This window comes from Phytophthora cinnamomi, assembly GCF_018691715.1.
Source record: "Phytophthora cinnamomi strain GKB4 chromosome Unknown Contig35, whole genome shotgun sequence".
In the NCBI taxonomy this organism is placed as follows: Eukaryota; Oomycota; class Peronosporomycetes; order Peronosporales; family Peronosporaceae; genus Phytophthora; species Phytophthora cinnamomi.
Window position 1 is genome coordinate 632,973 of NW_027150968.1, and position 27,976 is coordinate 660,948.

General features: G+C 53.6%; 3 protein-coding genes across 3 annotated transcripts; 2 read left to right on the top strand and 1 right to left on the bottom strand.

Moving 5' to 3' along the window:
• Nucleotides 1-4,520: 4,520 nt before the first annotated feature.
• On the top strand, nt 4,521-4,991 carry IUM83_17026 (Integrase catalytic core protein; the record flags this gene model as incomplete). The annotated part of the gene is made up of 1 exon (XM_067941951.1): nt 4,521-4,991. One exon carries the CDS (start codon nt 4,521-4,523, stop codon nt 4,989-4,991), a length of 471 nt encoding a protein of 156 aa, XP_067792419.1.
• Nucleotides 4,992-7,920: 2,929 nt separating this feature from the next.
• Nucleotides 7,921-8,130, top strand: IUM83_17027 (uncharacterized protein; the record flags this gene model as incomplete). The annotated part of the gene is made up of 1 exon (XM_067941952.1): nt 7,921-8,130. One exon carries the CDS (start codon nt 7,921-7,923, stop codon nt 8,128-8,130), a length of 210 nt encoding a protein of 69 aa, XP_067792420.1.
• Nucleotides 8,131-17,236: 9,106 nt separating this feature from the next.
• On the bottom strand, nt 17,237-18,451 carry IUM83_17028 (uncharacterized protein; the record flags this gene model as incomplete). The annotated part of the gene is made up of 3 exons (XM_067941953.1): nt 17,237-17,629; nt 17,882-18,082; nt 18,164-18,451. 3 exons carry the CDS (start codon nt 18,449-18,451, stop codon nt 17,237-17,239), a joined length of 882 nt encoding a protein of 293 aa, XP_067792425.1.
• Nucleotides 18,452-27,976: the final 9,525 nt, after the last annotated feature.

Consider the following 27,976-nt stretch of genomic DNA (forward strand, 5'->3'; position numbering starts at 1 on the left):
TACTAGGCTACAAATTTGGCTCCATGTGTTCTCCATTTCGTTCCATTGTTCTCTTTGACTAGTTTATCCTCTTTTGCTTGCTGCTGTTGTCGCTCGACTAGGAGCAAATCGCCCTTTACTTTTGGCTGGGATGCTACTGTGTTGCGGCTCCGGTGGGTTAGGTGGATGATCCGCCTTTTTGCCGTGCTGGGGTGGAGACCAAACTGAGTCGAGAGAGCTCTCCATCTCAACAGCACTATCCTCTGGTGTGGTCGCGTTTACTAGACCGCTATCGAACAGTAGTTGCTGCCAGTTCCGCAAGGTAGCCATTTCTGCTCCTGTCATTGTTTTCAGAGTCTAAACCTGTACCGGGTCGTCCCAGTCCAAGTCGAACAACAGTTTTTGGACAACTGGTGCTAGGCCAAGCGCGCCCACTGTGGAAAGTTCCTCTTGGCGCTCCGCTCCATAATATCGTATGTCCATCAACTGCTGTTTATCCTGTGTGGTTAGTCCACTTTGTTGGATAGCTTCCCGTAATTTAGATTCAACTGTAGGTTTGGAAGTGGTGGTAGTATTCTCTTGCTTCGCATTACGCTGTTGGTTTCCCCTATCTGTGGCGTTGTCTTTCTGCTTCCGACTAGCGGTGGTACTTTCCTTCATTTCGGATCCCTTCGTTTCAGTTTTGACTTGACTACACGAGGAAAAGGTGCTTGGGTTCTCGAATCGGAGTCGAGAGAAGTGTTCTTGTCCGTACATAAGAACGATCGGTAGGTGTTCATTGTTGTCGAACACTTTGCATTCCCTCTGGAAGCGCTTCATCCACAGTTTTGACTTATCATCTTCTAGAGTAAACTCTCCTGCCGATTCTATTGTGAATTTCTTTGTTGTTACTTTCTGGGGCTCAAATACCAGATACGAGGCACTATCGAGATCATTTCTTGCCACTACGACGAAAATCGGTCGCTGCATCGATTTTAATGCTAAACGAAGCGTGAAATCTGTCATCCATAGGCCACCACCGAGAAACGAAGTTCGCTTAGAGATTGATGACCCTAGATCTTCCATATATTCAAACAATAATTGCCTAGATTCTGCTTCTGTGAGATTGGATGTATCGTCCATACAGGAGAGCAATCTAATTAGGCGTTCCTCGTGCTTGTATTCCTCAGCCAACTCGTGTTCCATTGCCATCTTAAGACCTTTTTTAATTTGGCCGTTAAATTTTCGATTGCAGATGCACTGTCCTCTGTAAAAAAACACATTGTCTAGCAAAGCCATTGCAAGCGCATGATATTGACAGTTACCAGTTTTCAGGGTACTAGTTTCCACTAGGCCGCAGAATTCCATGAGCGCTGCCCCAGTGTTTTCCTTCATTTTGAGAGAGTCAGTGTCCAGAGTCTATAGTGGTTGCATTGCATCCCAGTTGGGTTTGGGGTTTTTCTTTCTACTAGCTTGCAGTATTAGGCGGCGCTGTCTTGCTAGTTGTGATGGACGGAGGATGGGTTTGGGGTTTCCTGAGTCCTTTTCCATCTCCCGATCACTCTGATCACTGGGAGGCTGGTGTTCAGAATCTGTTTCGTTGACCAAATCAAATGTGTCTTCCACTGGTGCTGGATTTGCTGATCAGTTTCGATCTTCGTTGAACTTGCGGCGGCTTGCGTACTAGGTTTCTTCCACATTCCAATCAGTTCCTCAAAACTAGTGACCGTCGACCTGTTCTTTGTCCGTCGAGTTGGTTAGCTCCGCCGAGTTAGCTCTGGCCGTCGCCAGGCTCGGCGTTACAATTCCCTTATTCCCTTGGCTATCTTCTCACTCCTTGCTCTTATAAAACCTTGGTTAGCTGGTACCTAGGAAACGTGAGCACCCCCGTGTTCCCGGGCACCAGTTTGGGTGTTGCAGAACACACAACTACCGTCAGATGTGGATTCCTGAGCACAAACCACAGCAGTCGCCGAGTTAGGTCGGCGTTTGTTGGCCTGCGCAGTGGTGGTCTCCTCGCGGTTCGGACCAACCGGGGCAGTGGGTGTCTCGCCCTTCGTCGACACCTGCCAACCGAGGTCCACTCTTCCGGTGATCCGCCGAGCTAGCGGACTCCGCTCAAAAACTCCTGTGCCCTCCACCAAAGGATGGACAGCGGCGCGCGAGCGCTTTTACAGGCTGCCGGGGCAGAAGCAACCCGACTTGAAGCGTAACGGCACCCGGGCTGTCCGGCGTACCGGACCGCTGAGTTAGCGATACTTTTCCTTCGCACTTGGCGAGCACCCACGCCCATCCCGGGCCGACCTAATCTCTTGGCACTGCCAGTCGCGTACCCAACAAGCTGTGCCTCTCGGGTACCGACGGCAGGCATAATCCGACCCCGTGCAGGGACTTACCGGAAAGTGTACACGTGTTGTGGGCCTAGAAAATTCTGCTCTGTTTGTTCTTAAGTCTTCCGGGCACCCCTTCAGGGCGTCACCACTATTCCTAAGGTCCTATACAAATATCAAGTGAAATAGAGTGCTTTTGGATCTCGGGCGACCCTTCACCCTCTCAGCGACGCTTCGATCTTGGCTGCGCCGGATAAGCTGTCCGGATAACTCGACGGACTCGGCGGAGCGACCCCTGGACCCGGCGGAGCGACCCTTGGACTCGGTGGAACTCGTATCCGGACGGTACATTGTACCCTTGGCTAACCCTGTCTTATCCGGACGGTACATAGTTCCGTTAGCTGAGTCCGGCGACTGAAATCTGTCTTGGTCTCGGCTGAGCTCCCTTCTGGACTCGGCTGTGGACTACGTGCACGTCTTCTGATCGCCGCTAGTTAGCCCTTGGTTCTTGGTGCTCTCCCGACATCGTAGCTGAGTTGGCGGGTCCCCTGGCAGATATTAGTCCGGTAAACTCGTCTGGGTGGTACCGGGTACCATCCAGCCGAGTAGTACCGTAAATTCCGCTTTTAGACGACGCTTATACGCTGTACCACTTCGGTCTTGGGTGCTCCCACGATACTTGGCGATTCCTACACCAGAGAAGCGTGACTGTCCGGACAAGAACGGCGAGGGTGAGAACGACGAAGAGTTCGCCGTGGGTGAAGAACGCTTCACCGGGTGGTTGATCGAAAGCGGGGCGTCATCACACATGGCCCTGCACCGTGAAGACCGGTTCGACTTTGAAGAAACGGACACGGGCATCGAAGTGACGATCGCAGACGGAAAGAACTGCGGGTAGTCGGAAGAGGAACGGTAAAGCTGACCGGGATGGACTGTAGATGCATCAAGATGATGGACGTGTTGTACATACCGGGAATCGACAGACGGTTGCGGTCGGTGGGAAAGCTTGCGGAACGTGGTCTGAGCGTGGAATATCAGCGTTCCTCGCGTGTTATCTGGGGAAAGACCAGCGCAGTCGCGTTGGGCAACAAGGTGGGTAAGACGTACGTGCTCGACTGCGAGCAAGAATCGGCACGGTTCGTGGAGCACGCCGGAACTGACAGTCAGTGGGAGCTTTGGCACGCTCGCTTGGGACACTCCTGTGCGTTGACAGGGATGGTCGTAGAGACGGTAACCGCAATGTATATCGTGAAGCACATGGCTTTTGGTAGAGCGTTGGCTGGCGGTGCGAGTGTGGAGATTTAGAAAGTGAGAACCCAGATGTACCTTACCACCTGTAGTGGTTCGGAGAGTTCCCGTTCACGTGCATCTCGTCAGCACAAAACTCGTTATGGAGCAGATTGGAGACAATTCCGGCTGTGCTACGCAGTGGTTTAGGCCATTGTGCCCACCGGTGAGAACGATATGGCTGAGACTCAGGGTGCTACGAACGGTTTGCCAACCGTGGGACGTGGTGTCAAGACTTGGTGCGGTGGATACATGAAGGGGAAGCAGACTGTAAAATCGTTCCCGTCACGGTCGAAGACGAACACATCGCGTGTGTTGGAGCTAGTCCACATGGATGTGGTGGGGCCGATGAGAACGGTCTCCAAGGAAGGTGCGAAGTATGTGTTGACGTTCGTGGATGACTACTCGAGGTATGTCGTAACGTACTTCATGAAGAAAAAGCGCGAGGTGGCCAGTAAGCTGATTGAGTTCAAGGCGTTCTACGAGAACCAGTGGGGAGCACGCTTGAAGAGCCTGCGCTCGGACAGTGGAACGGAGTTCGTGAACAAGACGATCACGGAGTTGTGTCGTCGGAACGGTATCATGCACCAGCGAACGGTGCCCTATAGCCCGCAACAGAACGGTGTTGCGGAACGCATGAACCGGGCGGTCATGGAGAAGGCACGCAGCATGCTGCACGACGTGTTCGTGTCGACAGAATGGTGCGCAGAAGCTGTAAGCACGGTGGTGTACCTGATTAACCGTTCCGCCAACACGGAACGCTCGGATGTGACGCCGTAAGAGGGTGGCTTCAAGGTGAAGCCACAATTAGAACACTTGCGTGTGTTCGGGTCACCAAGGTACTCTCACATTGACGACGCTAAGAGGACGAAGCTCGAGCCCAAGAGCTTCAGGTGTGTGTTCCTCGGGTATGTGGAGAACGCTAAGGGATATCGTGTGTATGACATGGATGCCTCCAAGGACAAGGTATCACGATCGGCGAAGCTGGACGAGCGCGAGGTGGGCGGAATATATGCTACGCACTCGCCACAGCATGGTATGGTCATCCATGTAACCAAGGACGGTGATGCACCAACCGTTCAAGTGGAGACGGATCGCCAACCCGTCGAAGATGAACCGATGGAAGCAGTTGAAGAGCCCGCCCAAGACGTCGAGATGAACGAGACTGAGTCGGAGCAGGTGGTATTGCGGTTGTCACCGCCAGAACGCCCGGCTACAGGTTTGGCGTTGACTGCGTACCATCCTCCACCACAAGCGTTCCAGGACGATCGCTTGGTATTTCACCCCGAGCCGGTGCGGTCGAGGAGGTCGCAGGAATCGGTGTTTCTCTTGGGGAACGGTCTCATAGCGGAAGCAGTCATGACGTACGCGGGAAGCATCACGGAAGCAACGGATCTGCCAGAAACGTACGCATAGGCAATTTGATAGTGTTGAAGCTGCTGGACGCTAGTGCAACGTGGAACGGATAAACGTACCATCAGTAGTCGATGGGTATTCGCAAAGAAGCGTGACGAGAACGGTCGGGGGATTCGGTACAAGGCACGGTTGGTCGCGAAGGGGTTCAAGCAGCAGTACGGTGTTGACTTCTTCGAGACGTACTCCCCGGTCGCGAATATGACCTCGATCAGAGTCGTTTTGGCTGTATGCGTGGCAGATGGCTACGTGATGGAACAGTTGGACGCGGATACAGCGTTCCTGAACAGTGACCTGACGGACCGTGTGTACATGGAGGCACCACTTGAAATTTGCAACGGTGATGACAACGTATGCGTGCTGAACAAAGCAATATACGGTTTGAAGCAAGCGGCAAGCGCGTGGAATATGACCATTCATCGTGTGTTCTTGAAGAACGGTTTCAAGAGCTGTTGCGCGGATCAGTGTGTCTACGTCATGCGTTCCAAGTACTGTTACGTCTCTGTGTGTTTGTACGTTGACGACATGATAATCGCTGCGAAGACGAGTACTGAGATCCGTGAAGTGAAGGATGCGCTGAAGAACTCATTTAAGTGGGTACGGCGAAGTTCATCTTGGGTTGGAGATTGATCACGACAAGACTGCTGGAACGCTCATGATCAAGCAAACGAGGTACATTGACGACGTTGTGGAACGCTTCGGTCAGCAGAACGCCAAGTCTGCGAACAACCCATGCGTGCCAGGATCGAAGCTGACAAAGACACAATCACCTGGAACGATCAAGGAGCGAGCTGAGATGCGGTTGGACGCGTGCAATGCTGAAGTACACGGGGAAGGATCAAGTGGATGTAACGCAGATGTGGGAAGATAATCAAGGAGCAATTGCATTGGCGAAGAACCGGCGACATTCGGCTAGTACAATACAACAAAGCGGTGTCCTAACGAATTATGACCTCCCTTGGGTGCGTCTGTGCAACCACGCCTAGCGATGAATAGATACAAATTCTCCATCATGTACGTCGTCGAACCATGTGGTAACACTTCCGTTCTTGCGACGTTTCAAGCAGAGCAACCGCACGAGAAACAACCAGTAGTGCTTGGGAGTACACCACAGAAAACCTAACAACCCAGATATTTCTGCCTTTTACACTGGACGTTACTATACGACCCTCTATTAAGAGCACTGGAATCCTCTTGGAGCTCGAACATGGAGGCTAAGGGAGGCCCACCGGACCCCGGGGATAGTGGAGGAGGATATGGCCATGCTAAACGCACTCAAGAACAACCTAACCAGGACGTGCAGCAACCAACACTCAAGGAGCTATCGATAAAGCAGGACAACCTAATGTCCACGTAGGGGGATCCTCAAGACTCAGACCAAGCCTACCAGCGACAAATGCAGGATGCTCTCCAAGCGTGCGAATCTGTCGAAGAAACGAACCAAAGTCAAGCTGAACAGCAGGATCAGATCGACCAAAAGCCAGCGCCGACAATGTATGAGCTGGACAAAAAACTACGCATCGCGAACCAAGAAAACAACAGCCTACCTGACAAAGAAAAACAAGACGAAACATAGATTCTACAACAACTCTATACTTCATTATTTCGGCAACACGAGCAGCAAGATCTACCGCCAGAAAAAGAACACTACCCGCTTCTCCAGGCGGGCGAATTAAAAAGGCCTGCATTGCCTTTATCAGCTGGAGGTGCTACAACTTGCGAAGACAGACCAGCAATGGATTCGCAGAATGAAGGGCCTCAAGGCAACGGTTTTTGACCGCACCAGACTGTTGATCGACGTGATCAGCCTCAGAGAAAATGAATCAAAAATTCAGCAAACCAGCAATAGTAACCCATGGTCAAGAAACCCACTGCTCAGTTGAACCAACATAGACGATGGTGAACCAAAAGGAGGTACCACATGCAGGGATGATTCGTTTCAAGATGGACCTATACTCAGCCAAGGAGATCACGGAGCTACGACAAGTGTTTGAAACGCCCTTTGATTTCCCTACGGCGTTGGGAGAACCAACCGAACCAGAAAAACGCTTTTTCATGGTCTTCTTGAGGGAACGATCCTTGCCCAACAGCTACCACAATTCCTCAAAAGAACATGCAACAACGAAGTGCTTCGTGTCATCCAGAATACCATTCAAGCACAAGTGGAAGGGGAACGCATCATTCGATTACCAGGGCAATTTCTAGTCTATCCTGACTTCCAAACCAGATATCGGCTAAGATACACGATTGTTCTAGGAGCAAAGGATAAGGGTTTTGATATGGATCAACTAACTCAAGTGCTTGGAAAAACAAAACAAGCGTCCTATAATGTGCAGCAGCACTCGGTCCATTTGATTTACTGAACCAGAAAAGTAGCAACAAAATGGTCAAAAGCTTAAAATCGCTTCCTTTTCGCAATCGTCGATTCGTGCTCGTAAATCTTCACCCAGAAGATGATAGCGAGGGAGGGACTGCTAGTGAACAAGCGGCACGAGTATGGAGCCGCTAAGTTGGACGAGATGGAATAACAAATGAAAGGCAAGAGACAGGTACAGAATCCGACTGCTGAATACTTCAAGGTTCGTTGACGAGGCAGAGATGGATGTTTTCTTACGTTCAAAATTTAGTGGAGAGTTCCAAACCTACCAAGAACCATCGTATGGTCGACAAAGGCTCCAAACAGGGACATGGGAGATATTCTTCCGATCATCGGGCTGCCCACAGTTTCTGGAAAACAAACGATTCATAAACCGGATGAATACAACATTCTCATTCATCATGTCAGTACCAGTCCATCTTCGCCTTGCTACAACTGTGGCAAACCTGGCCACACAGTTCACCAATGTCGAGCGACATCGGATTTTTGGAAGAATCCTGCTGCGTGTATCTCGGTAACTGCCAAGGATGTTGACGGGCTGACCCGACGGCGGCGATGATTATGGACGCGACGGCGGAAGTGACGCGCTCCGTCTCATTCGACGATAAGGAGGCCCGAGACCATGGGCGTGATGATGAGGAAGAATTGGAGATGAAGGCCGAGTATGACGCGGTGAAGTCGACGGCGGAACTTCTCGACGAAATCGAGGAGTTGTTGCTGCAAGATAGGCGCATGGGAAACCCGCGCCCAGTTCAGCGGAACTAGACTGCTGAACTCGGCGACGATGCGGACGATGACGATGATGACGTTGCTCCAGGGGTCTGTCCGCCCTTAATACCGCGAGCGACGAGGGATGCAGATACGCCGAGTGTGAACAAGGTGTTGGATCAACTCGGCGAGGAGATGAAGACACAGAGTGATTGGATGGTGATGTTTGGACCGGTGGCGATGGCTTAAGAGAAGTGGCCCGTGCTGGGACCGGAGTTGGCCCAGCCAGTGAACAGTACTGATGTCAACCGGTTGGCGGAGGACACCATGCTGCTCCTGAAGGCGATGGGGTATCGGTGCACGAGTCGACCCAGTAGCTTGATGCTGGACGGATGGACCCCAGGACGGACCTCGCTGGGGTTGCGGGCTCGAGCACCCGGCGGAACCTCGGCAATCGATCGCAAAACGAACCACCGAATCCCAGCAACTCGGCGAAGACCCCAGCATAATTCCTTTGTCGAAGACGCCGGCGAAAGAAGGGCCGGCGTGAGGTGTTCCGCGCGACTGAAGGGACTCCATACTTTGAAGACTCCCACACGAAGACTCCTGTGAGGGAGAGGTCGAGTGGAGGTCGGATACACTGGGTTTTACGACACGGCGGACGAAGCAGAAATCGACTGAGACGACGAAGATGAAGAAAGAGACTACCACGACTCGCGGAAGATTCTGCGAAGGCAGTAATCAAGCGGCTGAGTTTCGACGACACCGACAGCCACAGGACACAATACCTGGAAGTGCGTACCCATGCGTCGCTGGACAAGATTGCCGAGTTCGAAGGGAGGCGTTATCGCACTGAAGATTCATTCCACTGGCTGAAGCGGTTCATCTACGAGATGAAAACCACTAGGATGGCACAAACTGCCAGGTGCGGGCCGTTCTCGCTGAGGTTAGGGTGAGCGGCGAAAGGATGGAACCGCCGGCTGCCGAAGAAGACTCAATGGAAGTGGAGTCTTCTCCGCGAGGCGTTCCTGGACTATTACTGTTCGCAGTTCGACCGGTCAGCGAAGTCAGCCAAGATCCATTATGGGTCTAAAGGACCTGCCGCCGCTGATCACGTCGAACATTTCTTGTTGAACTGTGGGGACGACGTTTTCGTGGACCTGCTCTATCCGCAACAACTCGAAGACATCAAGAAGGTGGAGAAGATTATCAACCAGAAGATCCTGGGAGAGAGGCGAAAGAAGCAGCGGGGCCTGCTGGTTGGAGCGCGGAGTCGAGATGGGAAACGGCTGGAGCCGACTCGGCGAAATGAATCACGCCATGGCGTGACGACCGCCGAGATGAAGGTCGGGGCCACCGACTTGCCGCAGTACTGGATGATAACCCGTATGAAGTGGCGAAACGGCGGCATGCAACTCGATATGAGTCCGAGAGCGATCGCAGTGAAGAGAGTTACCACAGCTACTCAGACGCTAGGTTCGTGAGCTACCGCAGTAGTAGGTCGGGCGACCGTCGGAGTTCAGGAGGGACACCCAGGAGCGAGACCCGACGAGTTTCATCTGGGGGGACTAAACGAACTGCGAACGCCGAGACTACACTGGGCGCCGAAGAGATTCCCGCTAACGTCCACCGTATGCCCCCGGTGCAGCCTGCGGCGGAGTCTCTAATTTTGCCGTCGGCGATGCAAGTCTTGCAAGCAAGTCCACGATGCAGGAGAGTGCGAGCTATTCCAACGCTACGAGTACTAGCCTCATTTTCCAAGACCAACGTCGACAATTCCAAGGTGCCGGATGACATGCAGGACCTCTACACGCCGAGTGATTTAAACTAGGCGGCCCACCAACACCGACTGGGTTGGACACTACCGGGCTGCCACAGTCAATCGAGCCGGCTGTAGAAGCGAACTTCGTTGTCGCTTACGTTGGCGAAGCTAGACGGTCCGAGGAACTGAGCGAGGATGGTCAAGTGAAAGCGACGGTAATGATAGTGAAAGCGGTGGAACGGACGAAGAATGCCGAGCGATGGTAAACAGTTATGTGGTAACTCGGCGGACGAGATAGGAGGCGACGACCACGAAGATGATGAAGTTGCTCCCAGGCGAGAAACTCGCATGGTGGTCAGCCCGGAAGTTCGATCGCCGAGTTTGGATGAGAGCGCTCGTGATGGGAGCGGTGAAAGACCAACGGACGAAGATTCTACTGGACACCAGGGCGAATGTGACCGTCATCACGGAAGCATTTCCGCGGAAGCTGCGATTGAAGCAGCGAGTCGCGAGCCACGATATGCAGATTGATGTACAAGGAATTGGAGAATTCAAGGTGCCGACACAGACTTAGGCAACCGTGAAGGTGACACTCGGCTGGGAAGTGGCTTACCACCATGCAGGAGACGACCTGATGCTGAGGCCTGAATTCATGATCATGCCGGGATCCGGCTCGACCTCTTCAACTCGACGACCAACCTCCCCGATGGTTCACTGGGTGTGCAGTGATGCATGGTCGGTGTAGACCACGAATGGTCTACTTCCAAGCGGATACACTCGGAACTTTGCGCGTGCATACTTCATGTACCGGATAATTACGCTCGGCTGCCTTCAACTGACGCGACTGGTAATACGACACGATCACGTCCCTCGCGATCGTGCTGCATCAACGCACATCCGATCGCGAAGTCGGATGCGTCGCACACTACGTGAAATCGGAGATATTGGTCAGCCACTGCCAAGAGCGGCTCCTCAGTCAAGCCCCGCTTGACTGCATCGAATGCCTTTTGGCAATCGGCTGTCCAATTCCACACAGCTTCCTTCTTAAGAAGTTGTGAGAGCGGGCGGATCTTGCCCGCGTAATCCTCCACGTACTTGCACAAGTACGTGGCCAAGCCAAGAAACTGCCTCAGTTCCTTGACACTTGAAGGCGTTGGCCATTCATTGATCACTCTGACCTTTTCCGGGTCAGGACGAACACCATTCTTTCCTACGAGACACCCGAGGACGGGTATCTCGCTCGCCCCGAAGATACACTTCTTCAGGTTCGCGTAGAGCTTATGCTTTCGCATAAGCTCAAGTAGCTTCCGGAGATGCACCCGGTGCATCTCAATGTCGGTCTTTTCGTCCACAGCCCGGCTGTGGATGAATACATCGTCGAAGTAGCTCGGCGCGAAGTCGCGCACCGAGCGCAACAAGTGTGTCACGCACCTGTTGAAGGTCGCAGGGGCGTTCTTAAGCCCTGCGGTATTACTAGCCACTCCCAGAGCATGACGCTTGGCGTGCTCACTGCCGTGAGAGGGATATCGCTCTCACGCATTAGGATTTGATACAATCCATCTCGCAAGTCGAGAGCACTGTAAACGGTGCTCCCGGCCATCGAATCGATGATAACATCTTTTCGCGGTATCGGCGTTTGCGCCGGAACCATCGCATCGTTCCGCTTGTTATACGCATGAACGATGCGCCATCCGCCCTGTGGCGTTTTGACACAGAACGTCGGAGCACTGTGCGGGGACTTTGATTCCCGCACTTGTCCTGCTTTGCGACGACTTTCAAAGAAGTCGTCGAATGCTTTTACCTGCTCTCGCGGCAGTGGCCACTGCCGCGCGACACAGTACTTTGTGCCCGGCACGAGATCAATTTCGTGCTGTATGCCCTTGTCCTGCGGAAGCTCCGCAGGAATTTCTTCCGGGAGTACGTCTTTGTACTATGCTAGGCGGTAATTCGTAATAGGGACTCGACTTTAGTGAGACCCAACCTTGTTCCTCGAAGCGTTCTCCGCATGCGTCGTCTTCTTGTTGTGCGGAGCCCGGCTCCGCACGGTGATTCTTTTGGTCCAGGCCCGGTCATGGACAGTTGTTCGCCGGCGGACCCTGTCCGCGGGCGCGCGGTATGAAGCCCGGCCTGACCGCATGTTCCTTCGTGCAGTCCGGCCGCACGGTAATGCGTTCCTTCGCCGGCAGACCCTGTCTGCGGGCGCGCGATATCAAGCCCGGCTTGATCGCATAACGCTTCGTCGTGCGGCCCGGCTGCACGACAGCATGCAAATTGCGTCAGTACGGGACGTTTGCAACCGTCCGTACTGTTTGCAGCGTCAACTCCCGGAGTTGACACGCCTTTGTCACCTCGACGCCAGTTATTGGCGGAGCCCCTCATGACCGAGGGTGCGGCGACTCCCGGAGTCGACGCGTCGACGTCGACCTGACCCGACCTCTTCGGGTCAGGGACTCTCCCATGGTACTTGAACGCGAGTGTTGGTTCCCGGAACCGACATATCCTCATCTTCCGACGTCAGCAGCACCGCCGACGTGAATCCCACTTGTGCGCGTCCTCGCGCACCCCTTGGGAACTCCGGGAGAGCGGCATTAAGCGCTGTCTCGATTGGCGAGTCGCGCGCACCTGCTGGTGCGTGCGCTGCGGTAATAGGGCCATCGCTCTCTGTTCAGCAGTCGCGACCGAAGCGCACGAGCGTGCACTTCTTCCAGTCAATTACCGGGTCATGCCGTGCAAGCCACGGCATACCCATAACAACGTCGAACTTATCGTCCAGGTCCAGGACGATAAAGTGTTCGACAAACACTCGTTGTTTGTACGAAAAGCGCACGTTCACGACGCGCTTCTCGGTCTTCACGATGGCACCTGTTGCCAATCGAACTTCCAGAAGACTTCGAGGTACCTTTATCTCCTCGAAGTCAAGACTCGGTAAACTCCGCAGTCGAACAAAGTTGTTCGACGCGCCCGAATCTACCAGAGCGCGAAGAGAGTCGCCCGCTCTCTTCGACGTTTCCTTCAAGATGACCAGGTTCGGCCTGTCATCTTGCTTCTCGCAGCGAGATCTGGTCTCACTAGGGGCTGCAGTCCTCAGTGTCGCGTGCCCAATGTCGGCACACGTGACTGCATTACCAGTAGGGCGCCCCGCGCCTACTGGATGTTCACAGTTTTTGTTTGTTCGCGGTGATGCCCGGCATCGCCACGACGGCCACCATTGTAGTGCACGGGAGCCGTGCACTCTCTGGCAAAGTGACTGATCCTTCCGCAACGGAGCATCGCACATTACTTCCGTGCTGCTGGTGACCAGCAGCCGTTGCATTCGAGAGGTCCATTGGTTCCGGACCTCCCGTCCTCACTGCCGGGCGCGGTTGCGACCTCGGCATGTTCGCATGCAGTTTAGCCTGCCGCATGCTAAAATCTTGTTGCATTGCGAGAGTAATCGCAGCTTCGAGAGTGCTCGGGTACTCTCGGAAGAGATATGTCTTCACAGGCGCATCTCTCAGTCCCTTCATGAACGTGACGACTTTAGTCGCCTCGTCTATCGGATTGGTCACGATGTTCGAGACCAAGTACCGTGCACGCTGCGCGTAAGCATGGACATCATGCTTACCCTGCTGCAGGTCGAGGAATTCCGCCCCCGACCGGAACTCATTTTGCGGGGGCTCAAACGCTTGTCTGAGCTCCTCTTTGAATGCTAAAGCACGTAGGATCTGAGAGTCGGCGTCCGCACGCCCAACTCCTCGCTCGTCCGCCAAGACATGACATGGCGAACGCAACTTTTGACAACGGGTCGACGATACGTCGAGCCGCAATGGCTGTGTCGCGTTCGACAAGCCATCGGAGGAGAGGCTCGTCCTCTCTTCCCACGTAGTTGCTTACACTCAGTTTCAACGACTGAGCACGCGGTGTCGTCCCCGACGACACCGTCTCTGAGGAAGCAGCATCGCGCTGCTCCTTCATGATGAACCCAGAGCAACACCATGTTGTTCTGTCGGCGATAGCGTACGCAGCATCGTAGCTATCGCCGCCTCCCCAATGACTGTTGGCAGTCGTTGGAGGGCCTCCCACTCTGGATCCGACAGGTGGGGGCAGTCCGCGCGTGCAACATGAGTTGCAGGCGTATTGGAGCTCTCGATGGGCACCTCCGTGCTCATGGGGTTCTCGGCTCCGCGTTTGTACACCCCGTACGAACGTCGCGTAGTCGGTCGTTGGACGGACTACAAAGTGCTACCAGGTGTAGTGGGCCTACTTTGGCTCACTACTTTAGCTTACACGTCGCGCTATGTGTATGAGGAAGCGTAGGAGTTTATTAATAATTTGAATTAATTATACTTGAGTCCACAAGTATAATATAAATCAAATAAAGACACCAAGTAGCTTAATTAGTAAAATGAGAACTGTATTGTTTGTAAATTGACCTTCCTCCTAAATCTGCTAAATCTGTTTATCATCTATGAAAGGGGTTGGCAGCGGCTGGCTGTCAGAGCCCCGCCAATATGCACGTCTCTAATTGGTAGCACGATGCTGCTTTCTACCAATAGGATCTTTGGGCAGGTGTGGACCGCTCATTGTGGTGGTCCACTTCAATGTGTCCATTATTATGACTTACACCAATGTGAGGAAGTATCTAAAACCTTTAACAGATATTTATCTGTTAAACCATAAGTGATAATTTTCACGCACAAGTGACTGTTGTCACTTGTGACCGTTGTCATGCACACGTGACTGTTGTCACTTGTATGTGTGTAACCCCGTTACAATGACAATGTACTTATTTATGTTACCTTTTTGTTTTGATACTTCTATTGACGGACAGCATTGAGCGTGTCATCAGTACGTTCGCGTTGGGCCATTTCTTCGATGAAATCCGAATTGCGGTGAGTTGCGGGTTTCACTGTTTCTTCACGACAACCGTAATCAATCTTCAGCGGAAGTGCATCGATGAATCTGGTAGGCAACACAGACTAGGGGCACCGCAATTTGAGTTGCTTCGAGTGGCGTTGCAGAAATGTCAGCACTAGTCTTTCTGTTTTGTCTTGAGTTTTGATGAGTTGCAGCTAAACAAAACACTCCCCACCCTGGTCAGGCTAACATGAGCTCAATGTGGTGTGAGACTTGAAAAATATGTAGTAGATAATCACAACCATGAAGTGCATATTACGCCTTTCGAACTGTCCTTCAGCAGTACGATGATCTCGTTAATAGCGTCAACAAAAGCGGTATCCGTATGCTACCGCGTTCGAGTCCGTGGTGGACTAATCCAACCTCGGTCGAGACTGCACATTGTATTTGACGATTGTCCCCTTTAGACGGGGGCAACACAACGGTTGCTCGCTCACCAATCTTTGCACGACCTTGGATACGTTGTAGTAAACGTTAAAGTTAGTTTCGTCATAGTACACGATAAACTCACTAGCACTCATGTGAGAGCGTAGTTGCTTAGTGAACTCCATTCGCTTCGTCTTACTCTGTTCGTTGTTACACGACATTGGTTCAACTCCACCTACCTTTCAAACAATGTGAGAGGGTAGTATTTTTGTATTGTTAATGCGTGAATAGGTGGAGATGTACATGTACCTGTTTCACGGTGTATAGCATACTGATGAGCTTGTCCGAAATGGTTGACGTGCTGATGACCACGCCGAAGTCGTACGCCACCATGTCCTTCATCGCATGCAACGTGCAATTACAGTCGTTGTCCAAGTACCAATCGAGGGACGTAACAATCTCCGACGTGCACTTCACGCACACACCCCGTGGCGGCTTACGGTGTGTGTGTGTGTGAAGTGCACGTCGGAGACGGGCGGAAGTCGGCGAGATGCCGTTGTGTGCCGCAACAAGCATCCCGCCCCCTCCTGCTCGAGCTACTGGCGAGTGGGCCGGTGAGGACATGGTGCGGAGGAGACAGGAGGCTTCGGTCGGTGTAGAGACCGTTCCACTGGAGCGACAAAGTCAGAAAGTGATAGCGGTAAGAGCAATGCGCACGCCGCACACTTCGTGGCCATTGGTTTGGTCTCCACAAAAGCCGGCTTGGTAGGGGTTCGATTTTTCGTACACAAATTGGTTAAGTAACATGAAAGTCTATAGTGATTTTTTCTACTTCACCGCATTGCTCTGGACTAGCACCGCTTTGGGTAAGAAGGTGGTTATCGTGCTCGACAACGCCCCGGCCCACAGCAAAACGGAGGATCATGTTGTCGACCACAAGACGTCGAATTGCTCCACCTGGCTCCCTATTCGCCTATGGGCAACCCCATAGAGAGTTTCTTCAGTGTACTCAAGGCACGCAACAAACCGGGTCTCGCTTTGTCGCGTGAGGAGTTGGTAGCGAGTCGTCCTCGCGGCCAGATCGCGGAGAGGTGGATGAAGATTATGGAGCGCGCCGCCAAGCGCAACATGGACCTTCGACTCGTGCGCAAGATGATCTTGCACCGTTAGCATGCTGTTGGCACTGCTAAGCGCATGGAAGACATGCAGTATGGGACTTATGGCGCTCCTCTCCGGTTTGGTCTGGAATTTCACCGTATTGCTTTGTGATTAGTAATGAAATTTCAATTTCTAATTAGTCATATTTCTTTAAAAAAAATCGCATTCAGCAAAGGTGTACATCAGCAAACACTGGTACTACTTATTGTCCGTTTCCTACATTTTGTCCGTCTAATAGGTGGCCTTAAGCTGAGTGTATGGAGGCGTTAGGGTTACATTATTCAACGCACCAAGCTCAGTTAATCAAGCCACTCAATACACATTAGTAAATACAATTTGGCACTCATTGCTGCACCCAACCCGTGCACATGGGACGGGACAGGATGGAGTTACGAGACCCAAGCAGCACCCATCCCAACCCAGTTGTGACCGTTTGGCACCCATTCTGTGCCCACTACAGCACCCAACTCCCAACTTGTGAGAACCTGCGTAAAAGTTATACACTATACGCGTATATCCGGAAGGATTAAAAGAGCCGGAGCGGCATGGCATTGATAAGTGGCGGCACCCAGAGTCCGAGGCAGGAGAAATGTTCTGCTGGGCAGGTTTTCTCCTTCGATTTCTAAAGCCCACATCAAACATATAACTCTACAAACATAGTTCAATGCAACGATTTCAGTGACTTAGCTGCAGCTATTCCTACTTATTTCGTGCTAACAGCCCTTAGCTACTGCTACTTCTTTCTTCATTCATGCACATGCGCAAGTAGCGGTCACCAATGGTGCCCAACTCCGTCTGACGGGTGCCCAACTGGTCACCAACGATGCCCAACTCCGCCCGACTGGTGCCCAACTCAATACCTCCAGACCAAGCCGATACAGCTGACACTCTACCAGGCCCGACATCGATAATATGGCGCATGTACTCGCGCAGTCGCAAGTACTGCCGCTCTGTCTTTGCGTACACCAGCACGTTGATCAATCAGTTTAGTTGCTGCTTCTGCCATGCGTTGAACCCATAGTCCTTGGAAGCTGTCTGCTCTCGCAGATATTTCAACACGTGAAACTGACACAACAGCAACGTCGCGTCCGGGAAAGTATTTTTCAGCGCGCAGATCTCGCCGAAATCCTTGTCGATCAAAATGCATTTGATGCGACACCACGCCGGATTGTAGCGCTTGAACTGCTCTAGGGCTGTCAAAAGCGTGGGATTGCGCTCGTTCTGAATGACTGCATCCTGCACGAACTGACCATTGCCGAATACGTCGTGAGCCATGATCGAGAAAACCTTGTACTTCGACAAGTTGGTGCCGTGCGTGGTGTCAATCATCACGACCTCTGGGAAGCGGGCGAAGAGCTCCCGCATGTGCTTCGTCTGTAACGCGATACAGGTAGCAATATTCTACAATATAAGAACAAGTTAAACGAAGGATAACCAAGCAGCAGTTGCAATAGTATTCGCACCTTATCATGGACGGTGGCGACGAAGACGCCTCCAACATTTCATGCATTGATCTACGAAACGATACAAAGCCCACATGAGCCCACGAACGACCACCCAGCACCCAATTGTACACCATTCGAACCCGTGTGAACCCAAACGAGCCCAAGTGAGCACCACACATACCTGCACGCCACAATCAAGAGCTCGCGACGGTTGTCGCTTTCTCTTTCCTTGGCCTCGCGGCTTATACCTTCCTGCGTGGGTGCAGACGACTGTCTTCGAGTAGTGAACCCACTCCTCAGGCACAAGCGGCTTCGTGGACCCGGAATCTTGAATCTTCTTGTTTCGCGTCTCGACCTTGTTGTTTGTGCGAACACGGAAGCTCTGCATGAAGCAGTTGAATGAATAACAAGTTAGCTTATGCGAAACCGCTGCAGTTGTCCTACTCAGAACAGCAAACGTTACCTGGCGCGTCTCGGCTGAATATCCTTTCAGATACACGTCCAACGCTCCCCAGGAAACAAACTCGGTCATCTCGGGGGACGGGGCCATCACAGCTGGCTGTTTGTCGCTCTGCATTGTCTGGAGACGGTCCAAATCATCCGAACGACGCTGCTTGGACGTGGAGCTGCCGGTACCCGACGACTCCGCCGACGAGTGAACCCACTCCTCGTCGCTGACGACAACTACTTCCCTGTCAGTCGCCCACCCGTGACGCGGCGGTCGCACCACCGCTTTGACGCGCGGCGCCATGGCTTCCTGCCTGCTGGTGATTTCCCCCGCTTTAAAAAGGAGTGGGGGGAGTACCGCTATACGCTATACGACGTATACCCGCAGGACTGATACCGTTTCCAAGGGTTAGGGAAAACTGGGGTCCTATCCCATGTGCACGAGTTGGGTGCAGCACTCACTCTCATACAATTTATCACTCAATAGCCGCCACTTAGGTCCCCACAGACACTATTCATTTTCTGGTTGACTGTAGTGGGTCTGACTTGACTCACTATTTTAGCTTACACGTTGCGCAACGTGTATGAGGAAGCGTAAGTACTTAGTAATTACTTAGGTTATTTATATTTGAATACACAAATATAAGTTAAGTAAGAAAGGATTCCAAGTGACTTAGATTAGGTAAAATGAGAACTGTATTGTTTGTAAATTGATCTTCCTCTAAAAGCTGCTAAAACTGTTTATCATCTATGAAAGGGTTGGCAGCGGCTGGCTGTCAGAGCCCCGCTAATATGCATGTCTCTGATTGGTAGAAAGATGCTGCTTTCTACCAATAGGATCTTTTGGGTATGTGTGGACCACTCACTGTGGTGGTCCACTTCAATGTATCCATCGGTGTGTCTTACACCAATGTGAGGAAGTATCCAAAACGTTTAACAGATAACCTATCTGTTAAATTCACAAGTGGCTTGCAGCCACTTGTACGTGTAACCCCGTTACACCATCCCCCCCCTTAAGGTTAGACGCGCGGGGTCCCCGCACGTCAATCTTTTGGAATTGACCATTCGTCAATTCTCCGCGTTTGGAGAAGAAATCCGCGCTCATTCAACGATGAGAGCGCCTCAGAAGAAGTCCGTAAAGTCGATGGGGAGTCATCTCTCCATCGACGACTACTTCGAACGCCAGAAGGCGAAGTACGGTGACGTCGTCGACTTCGACGACGACGATGAAGACATGGAGGGCGAGGAGGACTCGCCCTCAAAGCGTAAAGACTCAGTGTCGAGCGAATCGCTCGACCCTCACGCCAAGAATGTTCGCCCGCGTGAAGGGGACGAATCGGACGCTTCGAGTTCGAAGCGTTCGCGTACTGAGAGCGATACCCCACTCGCTTCCGCTGGGGCTCTCAGTACTCCGCGCGCTGTTGCTGCAGCGCGTGATATCAAAGCTGAAGGCTCTCCGCGCGCTGCGTCTGCAGCGCGCGATCCGTGGATGCCGTCCGCGTCCGAGATTACGGACCGGTATGGGAACTCGGTACCTCCGAATGAGGTACCGCTGTACGTATGCAGCGCCATCAAAGATGATGCTGTGGCTGCCGAGCTGCACTGTGATGAGGAAACGCATCAAAGGCGCGATTACTACATCGAACTCTTTCATGAGCTCCGATGGTTTCAAAGCAAGAAGACCTCTTCTCGCAGCAAAGTGCCCGAATGGCAGGCACTTTGTCAAAGTTGGAACGCCTTTGTTGAGAACTTCAACAAGAGGCCGAGTGCTTACCGTGATCGGATTAAGCAAGCGCGTGATCGCTTCGAGACGTACTCGAAGCGTGGAAAGCTGGAGCAACTTCATGTTGCTGCTGAGGAGGCAAATGTGCCGTGCGCTGTGCCCGAGGGCTTTCAGTGCACGAAGTGCTTTCCAGGCGCGGTCCGCTTGAGCGACCGCAACCTGAACGGGTACACGTCGTTCCGTGTGCCCGAGAGTCTCAAAGAGCTCCGTGCTAAGTTCTTAGCACGTGAGGGTTCGGGCGCTGGCGATGATCGCAGCGCTCGTGTTACTTCCGCTGCGCCAGCGCGTACTGCTCTTCGTACGCCCTCACCATTTCCGGAACGTCCTCCAGCAAGACGTTCCGCGGCTCTATGTATCTCGATGGGGAGGAAATCCTCTCCAACGAATACGAAAACGAGCCCCTTGAGGGTTCGTTTTCGGGATACTGTGGTCAACAATCCGCTCAACAATCCAGCGGGTTGAGCCGCGGGCGTCACGGATCGGCGGTGGCGGGGGTGGTAACACGCCCCGGGTATGATCAGCCCCGGGCTGATCAGTATGCGCCTCTCCACGACCGGGTGGCCGTCGTGGAGCGTCTGCAGGAGCGCTGAGTTTGCCGCCCTGAAGCAGGAGCTGGCGAACCAGAAGGCCCAAGTCGCGGCGGTCTCGCAGACCGCCTCGAATATCCAGGTCGAGCTGGGGACCCAGATGAAGGGTTGCTCCAGCGCGTCCGCGCGCTGGAGGAGAGGTTGCTCGTCGCCGAGGCCAAGTCCTCCGCTTCTGCCTCGGCTCCTGCCGAGGCTTCGGGTCAGCCGAGCTAGATGGCTCGTGCTGCCGGTATGGCTTCAGCCGTCCGACGTAAAAGGTCGGATGGAGGCGCATGCTAGACGGTATGTCTAGCGTGTATGCGTTGCCGTGCCGTGCCAACACAGTGAACGGCCCGATGAAGCGCGGAGCAAGCTTGCTTGCTCCGAAATCCGAAACTGCATGTCTAGGCAGGTTTTGTGTAGCTAACAAAACTAATGAACCAACTTTAAATTCATTTGTGTTGCCTCTGCCCGCATTGTCTGCGTTCAGCTTCTGTTGATCAACAGAAGCTGCTATTATGTCTTGGACAAACCGAATCACGGCTTGTCTTTTGGTGATGAAACTGATTGCATCCGAGCTGAAGTCATTCAGCTCGCTCTCCGCTAGAGGCCCGGCCTCTGCGTGGTTCTTTGCGGTGTCTGCGCCCTGCGCAGACCCGTGGTCGTTGGCCATGTTGTTGGGGAGTCTGCGCCCTGCGCAGACTCATGTGGTTTGTCCATTGTTGCAGCTGACACTGTGCAAGTGTCAGCGGTTTTCTGCGGCTGCTGTATTGCAGTCGTAGATCCTCCCCCACTTAAAGTGGGAGCCATCACTCCGAGTAAACTCGGTAGACGTGGATGCCGCATGGCATTCACGTAGAACGGTGTATGCCCTGTCGAGGCATGCACTGAGTTATTGATGGCAAACTCTGCCATCGGTAAGCACTCGCTCCAGTAGTGGAACGAGTGAGCGTAGCTCTTCAACATATCGACGAGCACGCGATTCACGCGCTCGGTTTGACCGTCCGTCTGCGGATGATCCGCAGTCGACATGGAAAGCTGGCTCCCAAGAAGTGTAAACACTTCTTGCCACAGGTGCGCTGTGAAGCGCGGGTCTCTGTCCGACACGATGTCGGACGGCATGCCATGGTGTTTGAACACCATGTCGACGAGCAAACGGGCCGTCTGCTTCGCGGTCACCTCTGCTGGCACCGCAGCAAGATGTACCATCTTGCTGAAACGGTCTACAAAGACCACAACACCGGTGTTCCCTCCGCTGTCCGGGGGAAGACCAAAGATGAAGTCCAAAGACATGGTCTTCCAACACTCCGACGGAGTCAGTAGTGATTGCAGTGGAGCCTGCGCGAATGGCGCAGGCTTTACGCGTTGGCATACCTCGCAAGCACGGATGTACTTGCGCACCCACTTATACTGGTGGTGCCAGTAGAAGTCGCGCGTGAGAAGGACGTATGTCTTCTCACGTCCGAGATGTCCCGCAGACGGGGCATCATGATACTCGTACATGATCCTGAGTCGCAGGTCATGGTCATTTGGCACGACAACGCGATCCGCGTTGTCGTCGACTGCGTTGTAAAGTAGCAGTCCTTCGTGCACACGAAAGCGGTGTGCACGCGCTCGAAGGTGCTTGGGCAGCTTCTGACGGGGCTTGTCAGAAGGCGCTGTGCCATAGGCCAGCAAGAGCTTCGCGTCCGCGTCGTGCGCGTACGCGGCCTTCACATCATCCAACAGAGATGATGTGGGTTTGCTCGATCGTATGGCGTCAATGGCATTGACGTCAACAGCTTCTGCATAGTCCGGCCGACGTGATAACGCGTCGGCCACCACGTTCAATCTTCCGGGTTTGTATTCGACCCGGAAGTTATACTCCGCAAAGAATGAGAGCCATCTCGCCATTCTTTGTGAAATGTGGCGACTTCACTGCGGTGCGCAGTGAAGCATGGTCGGTGTAGACCACAAATGGTCTACTCCCAAGCAAGTACACTCGGAACTTTGCGAGTGCATACTTCATGGCAAGGAGTTCCTTGTCATGCACCGGATAGTTGCGCTCAGCTGGCTTCAGCTGACGCGATTGGTAGACGACACGATCACGGCCCTCGTGATCGTGCTGCATCAACGCGCATCCGATCGCGAAATCGGATGCGTCACACACTACGTGAAATGGGCGATCTTGGTCAGCCACTGCCAAGATCGGCGCCTCAGTCAAGCCCCGCTTGACTGCATCGAATGCCTTTTGGCAATCGGGTGTCCAATTCCACACAGCTTCTTTCTTAAGGAGCTGTGACAGCGGGCGGATCTTGCCCGCATAGTCCTCCACGTACTTGCACAAGTACGTGGCCAAGGAACTGCCTCAGTTCCTTGACACTTGAAGGCGTTGGCCATTCATTGATCACTCTGACCTTTTCCGGGTCAGGGCGAACACCATTCTTCCCTACGAGACACCCGAGGACGGGTATCTCGCTCGCCCCGAAGATGCACTTCTTCAGGTTCGCGTAGAGCTTATGCTTTCGCATAAGCTCAAGTAGCTTCCGGAGATGCACCCTGTGCATCTCAATGTCGGTCTTTTCGTCCACAGCCCGGCTGTGGATGAATACATCGTCGAAGTAGCTCGGTGCGAAGTCGCGCACCGAGCGCAACAAGTGCGTCACGCACCTGTTGAAAGTCGCAGGGGCGTTCTTAAGCCCCTGTGGCATTACTAGCCATTCCCAGAGCATGCCGCTTGGCGTGCTCACTGCCGTGAGAGGGATATCGCTCTCACGCATTAGGATTTGATAAAATCCATCTCGCAAGTCGAGAGCACTGTAAACGGTGCTCCCGGCCATCGAATCGATGATAACATCTTTTCGCGGTATCGGCGTCTGCGCCGGTACCGTCGCATCGTTCAGCTTGTTGTAGGCATGAACGATGCGCCATCCGCCCTGTGGCTTCTTGACACAGAACGTCGGAGCACTGTGCGGGGACTTTGATTCCCGCACTTGTCCTGCTTTACGACGACTTTCAAAGAAGTCGTCGATCGCTTTCACTTGCTCTCGCGGCAGTGGCCACTGCCGCGTGACACAGTACTTCGTGCCCGGCACGAGATCAATCTCGTGCTGAATGCCCTTATCCTGCGGAAGCTCCGCAGGAATCTCTTCCGGGAGTACGTCTTTGTACTCCCTCAACAATTCGTAATAGGGACTCGACTTCAGCGAGTCCCAACCTTGTTCCTCGAAGCGCTCTCGCTTCGTCTTCGCACTGAGAGTGTCTTCACTCTCAGTGGTACTCCCCATGAGGAGCTGCCTCAGCTCTTCGCTCTCGCTCGCCGTTCTTTTGCTGTCCGAAAGAACGCAGACTTGCTCGATGCGTCCATCGTGCAAGTCGCGCGTGAAGCGATTCCAGCTCATGGCTGGAAGCGAAGTCAACTCCGACGCCGTCGTCGGAGGACTAGCCAGTTCCATGTCACGATACTGGAATCCAGTATCGGTGCGCGTCAAGACGCTTAGCGTCTTGACATTCGGCGTCACCGCCGCAGTCTGCCCAGCAGACTGCTCTTGTTGCGTCTCGGTCCCGGACCGAGACTTGCGCAGCGTTTTCCGCTTGCGCCGTCTTCTTGTTGTGCGGAGCCCGGCTCCGCACAGTTGTTCTTCTTGTCCAGGCCCGGCCGTGGACAGTCGTTCGCCGGCGGACCCTGTCCGCGGGCGCGCGGTATCAAGCCCGGCTTGACCGCATTTTCCTTCGTGCAGCCCGGCTGCACGGTAATGCGTTCCTTCGCCGGCAGACCCTGTCTGCGGGCGCGCGATATCAAGCCCGGCTTGATCGCATGGCGCTTCGTCGTGCAGCCCTGCTGCACGACAGCATGCAAATTGCGTCAGTGCGGTACGTTTGCAACCGTCCGCACTGTTTGCAGCGTCAACTCCCGGAGTTGACACGCCTTCATCACCTCGACGCCATTCATTGGCGGAGCCCCTCATGACCGAGGGTGCGTCGGCTCCCGGAGCCGACGCGTCGTTGTCGACCTGACCGCTTCGGGTCAGGGACTGTCCCTTACACGCTTGAACGTGGGTGTTGGTTCCCGGAACCAACACATCTTTTTCTTCCGACGTCGGCAGCATTGCCGACGTGGGTCTCACTTGTGCGCGCCCTCGCGCACTTCTTGGGCACTCCAGGACAGCAGCATAAAGCGCTGTCTCGACTGGTGAGCCGCCCGCACCTGCTGGTGCGTGCGCTGCGGTAACAGGGCCATCGCTCTCTGTTCAGCAGTCGCGACCGAAGCGCACGAGCGTGCACTTCTTCCAGTCAATTACCGGGTCATGCCGTGCAAGCCACGGCATACCCATAACAACGTCGAACTTATCGTCCAGGTCCAGGACGATAAAGTGTTCGACAAACACTCGTTGTTTGTACGAAAATCGCACGTTCACGACGCGCTTCTCGGTCTTCACGATGGCACCTGTTGCCAGTCGTACCTCCAGAAGACTTCGAGGTGTATCTACCTCCTCGAAGTCAAGTCTCGACAGGCTTCGTAGTCGAACAAAGTTGTTCGACGCGCCTGAGTCTACCAAAGCTCGAAGAGAGTCACTCGCTCTCTTCGAGTAAACCTTCAAGATGACTAGGTTCGGCCTGTCATCTTGTTTCTTACAGTGAGAGCTGGTCTCACTGGGGGCTGCAGTCCTCAGTGTCGCGTGCCCGATGTCGGCACGCGCGACTGCATTACCAGTGGGGCGCCCCGCGCCTACTGGATGTTCGCGTTTTTTGTTGGTCCGCGGCGATGCCTAGCATCGCCACGACGGCCACCTCCAGGGGGCATGGGAGCTGTACACTCCCGTGCAAAGTGACCGATCCTTCCGCAGCGGAAGCATCGCACGTTACCTCCCTGCTGCTGGTAACCAGCAGTTGTTGCGCTCGAGAGGTCCATTGGCTCCGGACCTCCCGTCCTCGCTACCGGGCGCGGTTGCGGCCTCGGTACGTTTACATGGAGTTTAGCCTGCCGCAGGCTAAACTCTTCTTGCATGGCAAGAGTGATTGCAGCTTCGAGAGTACTCGGGTACTCTCGGAAGAGATAGGTCTTCACAGGCCCATCTCTCAGCCCCTTCATGAACGTGACGACCTTGGTCGCCTCGTCAATCGGGTTAGTCACGATATTTGATACCAAATATCGTGCGCGCTGCGCGTAAGCATGGACGTCATGCTTACCCTGCTGAAGGTCGAGGAACTCCGCCCTCGACCGGAACTCGTTTTGCGGGGGCTCAAACGCTTGTTTGAGCTCTTCTTTGAACACTGCGTACGTGCTGAAGCACGTAGGATCGGAGAGTCGGCGTCCATACGCCCAACTCCTTGCGCGTCCGCCAAGGCAGGACATGGCGAACGCGACCTTCGACAGCGGGTCGACGATGCGTCGAGCCGCTATGGCTGTGTCGAGCTCGACAAGCCATCGGAGGAGAGGCTCGCCCTCTCTTCCCACGTAATTGCTTACGCTCAACTTTAATGGTTGAGCTCGCGGTGTCGTCCCTGACGACGCCGTCACTGAGGAAGCAGCGTCACGCTGCTCCTTCATGATGAACCCCAGAGCAACACCGTGTTGCTCTGTCGGCGATAGCGTACGCAGCATCGTAGCTATCGCCACTTCTCCAATGACTGTTGACAGTCGTTGGAGGGCCTCCCACTCTGGGTCAGACAGGTGGGGGCAGTCAGCGCGTGCAACATGCGTTGCAGGCGTGTTGGAGCTCTCCATGGGCACCTCCGTGCTCATGTGGTTCTCGGCTCCGCGTTCGTACACCGCGTACGAACGTCAAGCAGTCGGTCGTTGGACGGACTACAAAGTGCTACCAGGTGTAGTGGGTCTAACTTGACTCACTACTTTAGCTTACACGTTGCGCAACGTGTATGAGGAAGCGTAAGTACTTAGTAATTACCTAGGTTAATTATATTTGAATACACAAATATAAGTTAAGTAAGACAGGATTCCAAGTGACTTAGATTAAGTAAAATGAGAACTGTATTGTTTGTAAATTGATATTCCTCTAAAATCTGCTAAAACTGTTTATCATCTATGAAAGGGTTGGCAGCGGCTGGCTGTCAGGGCCCCGCTAATATGCATGTCTCTGATTGGTAGAAAGATGCTGCTTTCTACCAATAGGATCTTTGGGTATGTGTGGACCACTCACTGTGGTGGCCCACTTCAATGTATACATTGGTGTGTCTTACACCAATGTGAGGAAGCATCTAAAACGTTTAACAGATAACCTATCTGTTAAATTCACAAGTGGCTTGTAGCCACTTGTGCGTGTAACCCCGTTACAACCGACGACTCGCGAGTCATCGGCGAGTGCCCCAAACCAACCGTTTGCGGGACAGGGGGCACATGTCTCTCGGGACTGGGTGTATCCACCGAAGACTGGCGGAATTGAGCAGATTGCAGGTCGGAAATCAAAGCTGCCGGTCCCGTTTGATGTCGCCAGCAGGATATGGTTGTACATGGAGAGAGTCAAGCCCGGCCTTACCAAGAAACTGGCACACCGGTGGCATGGACCCTTCCGGATCAAAAATAGGGTCGAAGACTATGCCTTCGAACTCGAGTTACCAGACCGTAGTGGATACCGATTTTATCCAGTCGTCCATATCTCCCTACTGAAGCTGGTTGACGAGTTTGGAGATCGACCGAAGACTCGTCTCGCGCCCGGCGTTGTTGACGACACGCGGCTAGACTTTGATGAAGAGCTGCTCCCTGAGGACAGCTGGGAGCCGGACCACGCGGCAGGAGAATATGAAGTGGAAGCCATCCTCGACGACCGTGTGCCGTTGTCCACGGGAACGGAAAGAGCAGTACGCGAGTTTAGAGTCAAACGGGTCGGCTACGATGAACCAACGTGGGAGCCAGCCATTAACCTTTCTTGCGGCGGGCTCCGCTATGATTACCTGCGGCGAATAAGGAGTGAACAACGCCTGCAAATGGTTCAAGTCGCTGACGAAGACTAGGTGGCAATGAGTCATGACCATGATGACCTGTACTTGGGGCAACGCAGCCCAAGACCACAGACGAAAACGGCTACTGCGGCATTATCTTTTGCATTAAAAATTAAACCGCTACCAAGACGGACAGCGAAATCAACGACGACTCAGAAGCAAGACTGGAAATGAAAGCCAGATGGATAGAAAACGCTGCCGACGACTCGCTTGAACTCAACTTCAACTCACTCAGGATCGGAGGCAACAGCTGCCCGGGCCAAGACACCAAGCAAACCCGAGTCGTCGGGGCCACCAGCAGCATCCGGAGCTTGTCCTCCCGGGGAAGACGCAGCATTCGGCGAAAACTCGGACGCAGCAAGAACGCGAGCATCACCAAACACGGCCACCCATACTGGGCCCAATTCACCCGGCTGCAGCGACGAACTTGAAACGACTCGACGACCAACATCGGAGCGCGAAGAACCGGCCGGGACAAAGAGCGGAACCGACGGGTTGCACAGGATGAACGTGGTGTTGTAGGGGTGCTGTTCCGGCACAT